This window comes from Pyrus communis, chromosome 9 (genome assembly GCF_963583255.1).
Source record: "Pyrus communis chromosome 9, drPyrComm1.1, whole genome shotgun sequence".
In the NCBI taxonomy this organism is placed as follows: Eukaryota; Viridiplantae; Streptophyta; class Magnoliopsida; order Rosales; family Rosaceae; genus Pyrus; species Pyrus communis.
In genome coordinates this window covers 3,243,200-3,255,273 of record NC_084811.1, presented here as the reverse complement: position 1 = coordinate 3,255,273, position 12,074 = coordinate 3,243,200, and the positions used below count along the sequence as shown (strand labels likewise).

The 12,074-nt window shown below is 35.6% G+C and overlaps 1 protein-coding gene across 1 annotated transcript; it reads right to left on the bottom strand.

The window, feature by feature from the left end:
• Nucleotides 1-501: 501 nt before the first annotated feature.
• On the bottom strand, nt 502-3,883 carry LOC137745175 (probable protein phosphatase 2C 34). Its single transcript, XM_068485078.1, has 6 exons — nt 3,321-3,883; nt 2,185-2,482; nt 1,646-1,942; nt 1,372-1,489; nt 1,057-1,280; nt 502-845 (listed from the first exon to the last, which is right to left on the bottom strand). Exons 2-6 carry the CDS (start codon nt 2,428-2,430, stop codon nt 618-620), a joined length of 1,113 nt encoding a protein of 370 aa, XP_068341179.1. The 5' UTR covers nt 2,431-2,482; nt 3,321-3,883; the 3' UTR covers nt 502-617.
• Between the last annotated feature and the right edge of the window lie 8,191 nt (nt 3,884-12,074).

Below are 12,074 nucleotides of genomic sequence, written 5' to 3'. Positions count from 1 at the left end.
CTTCTTGATGACTCATCCGGTTTTGCTGAGTCACATCCATGTGTACTATTTGTGGGGCACATGACACATGCCATGTAAATTCTGACATGTCAAAACTTTAATGTATTGATAAATATTTACTTTACTGAAATTTCGATGTCTACATGTTCGTATTTACAAAGTGAAACCACCCAATAGTAAAAGTGTATTGTTCGTTTCTTAGATTTGGTTTGTGGCACTCGAGGCTCTATGTTTTTAAGTATTTTACTTTTACCACGCTGCAATCAGACTCTAAATGTGCTTGCTTGTATCTCAAGACTTGATTTAGGAATAGGGACCTTTAGCGAAAAATTTTCGGTAGTGTTCATTTTAACGAAAAATTACATTTTTACACTAAAAATCAATCTTGGTATTATTTATTTTACCCTTTGTTTTGTCTTTGTCGTTAAAACTCAAAGTTTTCAAACCATTTTTATTAGTTTTTCTTTAAGAATAAGGTGACGGAAACACCTAACCGTTGGATTGAAACTCGAACCAACATCTTTAGCTTGCTTGCGCCATTTCCTAAATAAAAGTCTAATAAAAATTACAAATATATAAGATAAACAAGGAGAAGGAACAAAGATTTTCTGCATTTGCTATTTTGGGGTGGCAATACTAAATGGGTGAACTTGCTGGGATTCAGCCAGAGGGGAAGTGGAGTGAAAGAAGAGGCAAATAGCAGAAATGTCGTCCATCGCGATTCCCCTCCTCTTGCGCTTCCATGCTTGCGCAGCGAACTCCACCAGACGCTTCGCAGCCTTCCCCGGCTCTGCAGTCGAGCTTACAATCTGCATGGCTTCTTGATTTGAAACGACATCCCAAACCTACAAGCAAAAACGTCTTAAGATTCCGTGGGAAATGTACATTTTCATTCATTAGCGATTTTGCTAAAACCGCGTTGAAACTTTCATTAAACATTCAAGTGCTTCATGCATTTATGTTAAAAGTAATTGGAAGCACTTTTGGTTATCTGAAAGCGCTTTTAGCCAACCCTTCTCAAAATGAATTTTAGTAGAAGAGCAATGCAGTACATACCCCATCAGTTGCCAACACAACAAACTGATCTCTGCTTGTTATATTTCTCTGTGACACTTCAGGCACAGAAATGAGACCAAAGTCCTTCACACAGTAATCTCCAAAGGCTCTAGACATTGCTAGTCCTGGTGTCTCTCCGTCCGGCTGCCACACCCTTTGCACTCCCGGCTCATCATCTAAACAGAAAACGCGTCCATTGCTTTGAATTATTCTCTCCGCCTCCTCTGCAAACAGAACCATTAATAACATGTAAATATGTGTAACCATATGTTGTTTTCTTCAGTTTTATGTGTTGGGAGAGAGATAGAGACTGACGAGGCAAACTAGGCTTGAAATCGACAGTAAGCTGAACCGGCACCAAGCTTCCATCATCTAAAGTTGTGGCCAAAACAGCGCGAGAATCGCCAACATTTGCTATGAAAATGAGGTCGCCCTAAACAAACAAAAATTCGGACATACTTTCATGTCAATGCCGATGAGAACTGCATAAGGTCATCAATTTGAACTTGATTTTTCTGGTAATCATCCGGCTACAATTGCAAGCCTAACAACAATCTGAACTAGTGTTCAAGTGAAAATTTATCAATACCTGTCTGACAATACTCAGGGCAGTTGTTCCGCTGTAAAAGGAATCGATTCTACGATGCTGTCCAAGCTCGTGATCAATGGCAGCACAAGTTTTGATATAGGAATCCTTCCATATATTAAATCGGTGACACTTTTTATCCGAATCCAGGTCAATAGAAGTTTGAGCTAGGGTCTCCTGCCAACTGCACAACAGAGAGGGTGGCATTGTTTCTCTTATCTGTTTTGCCACAAAATGTCCCCATGGACCATGCCCGTCGAAAATCCCACAAAATATCATATCTTCTTGGCATCCAAATCCCTAAAACGAAAACAAATGAGTTAATATAGGCTGTTGTAGCTGATGTCGAGATTTCAGAGAGACGAACAAGTGGAACCACTTGCTTATACATTGTACTCAATTTTGACATGCGATGTCTACATTCTTCAACAGCTGATCCAACAATTTAAGTTTGTTTTATATTCAACTTGCTATTGTACTAATTTACTGAATTGGCAACAAAAAGGAGCTTAAGGTAAGAAAAATGAGCAAAATTTGCTTACCTCCCACACAATGCAGCAATCCTGGTTGACTCCTTTCTCGCCTCTCTTCGAGAAAACAGAAGCAAAATTATTTGAACCATCGACATAGACAATCCCCGAAGCGCGTAGGATCATGTCATTCTTCTTCGCCTCCTTCGCCATTGCTTCTGCAGCTCCTCTTGCACCGGACTTCTCATCGTTGTTCTTCCCTATCTTGAATGATAGCGACCGCGCCAGCCCGCTGAACATGGAGGATAATTGCCCCATTACCTATTCAACTTCTCCAGGCAACCCAATTGTGTTTGTAGACTCAAAAACTCTGGACAATGTCGAGCATTAATAAAACAATTAAACATCACTTAAGGGAAGAAATTACTTGACATACATGTCAGGTTTTGGATTTTTTTTTTTTTTTCAATTTTATTTAACGTTCTTCCCAGAGAAAGGACAGAAGGTTGAACAGGTTGAACAAGTTGAGCAAGTTGAACTGGGTGCTAGTATTGTGACTGAAAAGAGACATGATCTGACTCAGAAAGGTGAAAGAATCTCGTAATTTTGTACGAAAATAAATGGTACAAAAATAAGGGAATATTCAGGCTTGCATGGAATTCCACCATGGACTTCCACCATGGAATTTAGAATTTTCTCTACAACATTTAACAAGAAAATCCGTATTCTTATCTAATCTTTCGTATAAATCTGGCTCTTGAATTGAAAAAGGAAATTAAAAAAAAATTAAAAATTAGTAGCTAAAATAAAGACTCATCTAAAACTGGAAACAAACAAGTAATTTATTTTCTTTTCCTTTTTCTTGGTATCCATAAAAGCTAAGAGCTCTGCCGTTTGAAACTTTTTGAACCCTTTCCCCACAAAAGTTACTGCGATCTAAGGAAACCCAGATGAGAGATTGATTAAAGAGAACCAAAAAAAAAAAAAGGGGTGGGTTTTGAAGTTTCTCAGTTACCAAACAACACCCAGAAAGGAACATTCAAAAATGCTGCAAAAAACAGTTCAATTTGAGCTTCTAAGCTAGCCCAAAAACAAAAGTCTTCATTTTCTGAGCAACCAAACAAAAAGAACAGAATTTACCAAAAAAAAAAAAAAAAAAGAACCAGAAAGGAAAAAAAAACAACCAAAGCAGACGGGGAGATTGAAACCTTGATATCAACTCGTGCAAGGTTTGACCAGAAATTTTCAGAGGCTAGAAGGCTGGAACTTGACGGAGTTGCCTGAAAACTGGTTTATCCGACGGGACCCCGGCGCAATTCCACGAACATAGCCGAAAACTTGAGGAACTGAAATTGGAGATCGATGAGAATCCATAACATAACCCCCCGTCTCTCTTCCGCGTATGATTTGTGTTCGTGTTTTTGTTTGGTAATGGTGAAAGCGAAGTGATAATTTATCTGAGGAGGAGAAGATAACAAAGCACACAGAGCTTGCTGTGTATACGTCTCTCTTCCGCGTATGATTTGTGTTCGTGTTTTTGTTCGGTAATGGTGAAAGCGAAGTGATAATTTATCTGAGGAGGAGAAGATAACAAAGCACACAAGCTTGCTGTGTATACAAACAATACACACTATTTCTCAAGACAAACTCTACGAGTCTACGTCATGAAAAACCAAAAGGGCTTTTGCTTTTTTAGCTCCCAGAGTAATTTAGCTTCTTTTTCTTAATATATAGGCAATTATTTTGTTGTGAATATACAGAAATTATATGTTGTATAAAATGCTTAAATCTGAGGACAAGTCTTGACACAACGAAAAAGTTGTTCGTTTGTGAGTTGTAACTGAAAAGTCACAGGTTCCCAGTGACAAAGAGCTCATATCGTCTAATCCGTTTCTACAAAAAATTTATAAAAAAAAATAATGCCAAAACAGATTCATGAAAGATTACTCAAAATGAACCTTCGATATCATTGTAAATTTTTATATATACAAATGATATTAAGGATGATTCACACGTAAAATTTTATATGCAAAAATAAAAAATTTTAACCACTTGACTTGACCTAAAAGCCTCTGTAATTTACAAATTAATTCGATTTGGAAAGGACAAGTATGTCTCATTCATTTAAGTATTTCATGCTTGGTTTATATATAGTAAAATATGTAGGAACATTTGATTGTTTAAACAAAAATTATGATTGAAATAAAAAAACCTCCCACTCCTCCCACGTTCTCTCTCTCTCCCTCTCTCCTTCTCATTTTCTAAAAAATGTGTTCATACACATAAAATGTGTAGACAAATGCTAGTATGCAATTAAATAACCACACAAAAATAAAGCTAACGGTGGATGCTAATTTGATTGTATGGAAAAATATGTTCATCTCTATCAACCAAGAATTCTCAGGGTGAGTCAGTGATTGAGGACAATTCTATGCTCATATTTCATATAGCATATTCTGAGTTTGATTCTAGTGATTCAAATGATAGTATTTAGAGAAAATTAAAATAAATCTGTGAGTCTTTACGGCTTCTAAAAAAGTGAATTGACATGTCAAAACCACCCCCTGATCCCTATTCTAAAAATAAACAAATAAAAAAAAATCAACCAAGAATCCTCTAGCCTGCGTACGCATGGCTGTATCTTAGCCAGCTGCAGCCATGGACGAATGCAATATGTATAAAATTAAAAAATAATAATAATAATAGTAAGCCATCGTAATCATTGGGTTAAATTTATTAATTCTACAAAAATGAATATAGTTAGGTGTGCATGAAAAATAATAATTATATTAGCTCAAGATATAATTAGCTAATTTAAGCTGATGAATACGTAATGTCCATTTTTTTAGTTTTGTTCTGTAATTTTAAAAGTGTTTAGGAAAATTATTCGCCCATAAGGTAGTCAACTAAGTTTTTAATTTCATGAAAATCATTAACAGTATACCACATTCTTAAATAATTTACAAATCTGATTATTAAATTTGTTATGATAATTTATTTTAAAAAAGCATGGCTCTAAGACCGTGTCAAAATACAAAACACCAAGACTTTTTAAAGGTTTGTAACTCAAATAGTTACGAGTATCTAGCAATCACCGAGTTTGTTCGGGTTGGCTAGCAGAGGGCTTAGTCAAATAAGTGTTGATTATAAATTGTCACATTCCAATTATGTAAAACCATACAAAGTTTCAATTAAACAAAATTCTTCATTTTAATATACCATATATATAGAAGAAATTGATGGATTCATTTCTTTATCGAGTAAATTTGATATAAGTTTAATTTTATGAATCATTATTGTGTTTAGTCCACTTAGTTTTCTTTTTTCATTTATTAATCCGCATTTCTATTTTTTTCTTCTATTCCATTCCAAGTTAACTGTGTTAGCTAATCTACGTTGTATGTACTATATATATATATATATATATATATATATATATATATATATCTGGATGCATACTAGTATGGATTCCCTCTACATTGTATGTACTACATATATCTGGATATATATACTAGTACGGATTTATAGATGTATGGAATGAAATTTCTTTGAATTATGCAAGTAGGCCTCTACCACAGTGGTAGAGAGTAGTGTTGCCCTTACACCACGACATGTATTCAAACCTCGTCGGCTCGTTAATCTAACATCTAACCTAACAAGTTTCACAATGTGCTAGCAGTAATGTGGTTCCTCTCACTGACAAGTGAAGAAGATTATCACTAGACGTAGATTTTCATATTTAAATTAAAAATTTGAGTGAAAATGCATAAATCAAGATATTTAATTAAAGTAAAAAAATAAAAAAACTGGACTAAATTCTACAACAGCTCAAATTTTTAAACCTGAATCAAAATACCTTTTTTATTTTCCCGTTGCGGTAACTGGTAAGTCCTTTTCAACATTTTCAATAAATTATAGGTTAGGTAAAAACAAGAACAACTTCCACAGATTAAAAAAATAAAAAAACTGGACTAAACTCTACAACAGCTCAAATTTTTAAACCTGAATCAAAATACCTTTTTTATTTTCCCGTTGCGGTAACTGGTAAGTCCTTTTCAACATTTTCAATATATTATAGGTTAGGTAAAAACAAGAACAACTTCCACAGAAAACAAACTTATTAGTCAAGTGTGAAAGGAAAGCACTTAATCGCAGGGCTTACCAAAAGGAAGAAAATGTTGCACAACTGACCAATAATATATATCCACCTCATTCAATTCAAGAAAATCTAGCTATTAGAAGAAATCTATCAATGTCCTAAAAAGTGGGAGAGTAAGAGACCGTTACAATGTAACATGACCACATCTGTAATCTGTGTTGTTGAACCTTGAATAAATTTGGACTTGGAATATATACCCACATCGTGATGATGTGGTATTAATAATTTCAATAGCAAATTCAGGATTCGACCACTTGGTAAAAACAGAGCACAAAGAGGGCAACAAAAAAAAAAAAACAGTTTATTCACTGAGGAATATGAATACTTGGTGGACTTGTTGTCGGTTTTTGGTTGGGCACATGTCAACAATATCAACATATGGAGAAACAGATTTGGATCCCATCCGCATCTAAATTGCGGGGATCTTAGAGATCCTCACAACTTAGCTATTCATCTTACATCATGCGGGCATAAATCATTTGATTTTTTTTATTTAAAATTAAACACAAATAGTATTTGACAAAAACTGGTCGCACTATGTACAATGAATGGCTAGGATGTGGGGATCCTAGAGATCCCCACAAAGTGGATCCAGAGAGAATTCTCTTCCTGGAGAAACAATCTGATGATTGATATCGAGGTAATTTGTCGAGTGCTATCAAAGCAACTTATTTAGATATGTCTAATAAATATTACATCAAACGCTCGGTTAACACGAAAAGGACTCGTACCAAACATTCAAAAGGTTCTCAAAAGACTTATCCATGTAATTTTTCCAAACTCCAAATGGTCCCAAGGCCACTTAGATCATAATATACATTCGCCCATGAATATCAGGTTAAATTTCTTGTCATATTACATTGTATTTTAAATTGAAATGTCGTATGGTGGTGAATTAGTAACATACAAGTTGCTTTTCTAATAAACGTCATTATCATAGAGCCCTACCTATTTCCTGGTGGAATATGATGGTGATTTGACCATGGTTCATTGGTTTCTCTTAGTGATATGATATCTGCTCTTTCCCCTCAAATAGTGGACTAAGATTTTCCATAATATTGTCGGTCCAAGGAAACTCATGATCGTGGATTAATCTTTGTATAATATAGTCGGCAGGGCTTACCTCCACCATACGAAATTGTTGGTGAATATTTGGTGGCCACAACTTTTTACTGTATGAACTTGGGTAAGTGGCCCCATCTCCAATGTCTCACCACAGGACTGTTGGGAGATTCTTATGAGGGGCTTAGTTGATCTATAATTTATGTTCTTGTCTTTTGTTCTTTTTCGTTTATTTCGAGTTTAATGAAAGATATGGTGAATTTGGTAATGAATAAATTTTCTAAAAAGAACAGGCAGATATGTGTATTTCATGTCAATTGATCTAACGATATTTCATGTTATTATTTCTCTTATTACCTATGCGAGGGAATTATACAATGTAACAATAGGCGTATTAGTATGTTATTATTTTTTATTACGTGACTTGACGTTATAAATGTAACCAAAGCGTTTTTTTTTTTTTTCCGCAATATCTTTCCTATCACGCGATTTTTATGTGACTAAGGGCCAGTTTGGTATTGCTGTGTTTTTTTTTAAAAAAAAATTGATTCTGTTGTGCTGTGAGAATAAACAGCTGTAAAATAAAGTTGTTCAGTGTTTAGTAAACTTTTTTTTGTAAAAGTGCTTTTAATATTAATAAAAAAGCAGCGTCTGAGTGTTTAGTAAACTTTTATATAAATTTATTTGAATATGTTACATGACTAAAAAGGATATAGTATTTAATGTGATATAATAATTGTAAAAAACAATAATGTAAGGGTAAAAATTGTAATTTTGTTAAACATGTGGGGGTATATGTGACATCCCGACCCGGAATATCCACTAGGACTTCGAATCGAGCTGTGCTGGCTTCGTCACCTGGACAGTTTGGTATTATAGCATAAATTAGGCAGTATTGTGTTCATCACACGCGTGATGTGAGCATTCTTGGTTTTTGTGTCTATTGTTGGAATCTTGCCACCTCGTCAAATACGGAAAAATAAGTTAGCTTTTCTTCAGTTTTGGGCAGTTTTGTGGTCTTGATGACATTGTAGAAAATCATTTTGGCGTTTGTCCTTAGAATTAAAACAAAGTTATTCCTTGTGGAAGAAATGTGTAGATTTGAGGCAAGCTGATGGCCTAAGTTAATGTATTGATAACCGTGAATCACCAGAGATTTTACCAACTAATTCCTTTAGTTGGTACTCTTCTTGGGAGACGTGATCTCCACAGATGATATTCTTTTCTTTTCCAAAAGGGTTGTAACGGAAGAAAATGGAAAATCTCTCCAAGTATTGTGAAATTGAGATATCCTTGGTTTTGTCGAGTTTATCGACAATTTGTTAAGCTATCTTTTGGCTATAATGTTTTTCCTCAATTGTCGAACGAGGAAAATTATTTTGGTTTGGGATGTTGTTTATGAATAAAGTTTTTGACAACTAAAGTGTTGTCTCATCTTACCCATATTTTACACTTTTTGTTGACTTTGATCATATCAAAATTCAGTGTGACGTGCTCTTTGGATGTTTCAACACGGCTAAGGCGATGGAATATTGTTTTTATTTTCCAACAATTAGAACTGTTCGAAACGAAACATCTTATTCATGACCTAAAGTCAGCAGTCATCGTCTGATTTTGAAAGCTAGATGACACTTTTCTGTGGAGATTTTGGTGATATATGATGATTGTCGATTGATGTGATAAGTTAATTTGCTTTCCGTTGGTTCAGAAGGTCAACATTTTCTTTGTGGTATTGGAAGGTCTCCTAGTTAACCTTGGGTACATGTCCACCCTACTGCAATTTGTATTGCCTTAAACAGGAAACATTGTCTAGAAGAACCATTGATGTTGAAAGTGCAATCATGACCATTAACTACTCCATCACCCAGGAAATGCTCGGTTGAACGAATATTACCGTGGTGATTGAATATCTTGGAAGCTACTGTTGTAGTTTGATGTTATGCATCCAATCTAGTTATCTCGTACTTCAGATGTAATGGACTTGCTTTGACCCGTAAATTTTCGAATATTCTTTTAGCCTTCTCGATGTAATCCCTTTCTCACTAAGTTTGAGCGAACGTCAATAAGAATTTGTTTGCTAAAGCGTTACAGACTATGTTAGCTCGACTACATAACAAGTATGTCACTATTGTATCTTATCAGGATGCATGTTTTATTTCTAAGTGTTTCGGAAGCCTTCTTGAAGGCCACGTGTAGTATGTTGTTTTGACAATGTATATCCCTCAGACTAACAACCAATCTGAAGGGAAAATTCAAACTTTCTCGATGTATTACGTTTATTTGTTTTATAATTGTGCATGATCGTAGTTGATACTTATCTTCACTAGAAATGCTTGTAACTATGGTTACAAAAATTGTTGGTCTTTGTTGTGACACTATGGAGATTTGGTATGGAGATTCTTTGCTTAACGCTTACTTGACTGAAGAGTCTTACGAACAAGTGTTCAATTGTGAGAGTTCACATTATAGAAATGTTATCCTATTGTTGTTGTTACCCAAGGATATTATGTACTTACCGTCGGAGTTTGCAACTTTCGATTGCGTAATTGAAAATACTATTTCCAGTTTTAAGTATCAATACAACTGCTCTAAACATTATGTTGTTACATATATTTCTTCAAAGGAACCTTAGTACAAATATTTATTGCTTCCTTAACCTTGAGTTTTGTGTCACAAATCATTTTAAATTTCGGAGACGAAATTTTCTTAAGGGGGTAGATTGTGACAACCCGTCCCTAATTTTACAATTTTATAAATTTTAAAAGCATGATTTTACAAAAATGCCTTTAGAGGCGAGGGTGTTGACCTTAGTTGACCATCGGTTAGAAACACGTGGGACTTATTCTTTTAGTATGTCCTTGTAGTACTCGTTGGTACGAAGGCATAGACGAAGCCATTTGCGAGTCCGGATTATAATGATATAGTTACGGGTATTGAAATTGGTTACTTGTTAGTTAAATAATTTTGAACTCCCACCATGTGGGAATGGTGGACCAATTAAATTAAAGGGACAAGGAACCATATAGAAGAGAGGGGGAGGGCAGCAGCCAATCAGAAAATAAAATAAAATAAAAGAAGCCCAGCCTTCTCGTGGGTTCTTCCACCCGTGCACCTAGTTTGACCTCCCATTTTCCAAGGCCAATTCCGGCCAACTCCGGTGGAGTTTTTCAACGCCACTACCACCATCTTGAAGCTCTCATTCCCCTCTACAAAACCCACCCAAGAACCACCTCGATTAACCACTATATGAGATGGTTTGAGACCACGAAAGTCGACGGTTCTTGAGGTGCTCCGGCCACCATTTTCAATTTTCCGGCGAATCGGCAAAGCGATGGCCGATGCCACCACTTGGGCTTTGTAGCCCATCATCCCAGGAGCAAATACCAACCAGCCTTGACCCCGTTGGACCACTGTAGACGACGGGTCGACACCGGAAAGTTTTAGGCACCTGCCGGCTTTGTGGGTAAAATTGACCATCTTCCGTCCACTTTTGGACTTCGTGGCAGGTATGAAAGTTGTTCCTCTCATTGAGATCTTCATTTCTGTGAAATTTGAGAATTTTTAGAAATAATGAAATTTTCCGGCGAACCGTGGCGGTCGGCCACCACGCGCGGCGGTGCGTGTGGGCTAAGACCCCATATGACCATCCTAGGCTAATTTGGATACCCTGATTCCATATTTGGCATCCGTTTCATGAAATTTCTATGTTTTAATGTAGTTTCGTAGTTGACCACCTTGTTGGCCGTCATGGGGTTCTTGTATGAATCGACGATCCAACCATTGGATCATCACCAAACTTTGTTACATTGTAGTGCGTAATTTTTGAAGAATGTAGGAATTTATGGATTGAGAATCCGACATACGGATCTTCTTGAATTGGAATTATTAGTTCATAAAATAAAACGTTAAACGCTAATTAGTTTTGGAAATTGACGGAGATCCAACCGTTGGATCGTAATGAAACTTACGTATGTTGTTCTAGAAGCATATTTTGTATCATGAGAAGTTACGGATTGGAAATCTGAAACGTGGATCTTCCGGATCGAGTTTTGCAGGGTTGTGGACCCTATCGTCGATCTTCGATCGACGGTTGACTTTTGGTCAATGGGTCTCAAATTATTCTAGAAGGTCCTGGAGGATATGTTTTATGTAAATTATGTATTCTACTGGTAAGAACTTTAAGACGTGATTTGATAATTGGTCGCAGACGACGATAGTTCGTGATGTCTCGATATTCGTGCGAGGGAGTCGTAGCATAGACCTAAGGTGAGTGGGTATTTTCCCTTCTATCGTGTGTGTGTGTGTGTTTGTGTGTGTACATATATAGATAGATATATATATATATATATATATATATATATATATATATATATATATATATATATATATATAATATATATATGATTGACATCTCCACAAACGTTTATAAATTGAATATTTCATATAATTTCTATGAATGCTTTGGAGGACTAACGTGAACTACGAATGGCTTGATCCCTGTTTAGGGTATGTAGGCAGTCTAACGAGACGTTAAATGCATCCATACAAGAAGTGAGATTAAATAATTGAGATAATAGCTTTGTTTAGGGAATTAAACAATGTGAGGGACATTGGTGTAAAATGTGAGTTTAACCTCATGTGTTGGTGGTTAAATGTTGGTTATATATCAATGTGTGAAGAATCAAGAAATTAAAATAAGGAAACGTAAGTAATGTTAGTTAATTAAACTAGTGTCTAGTTA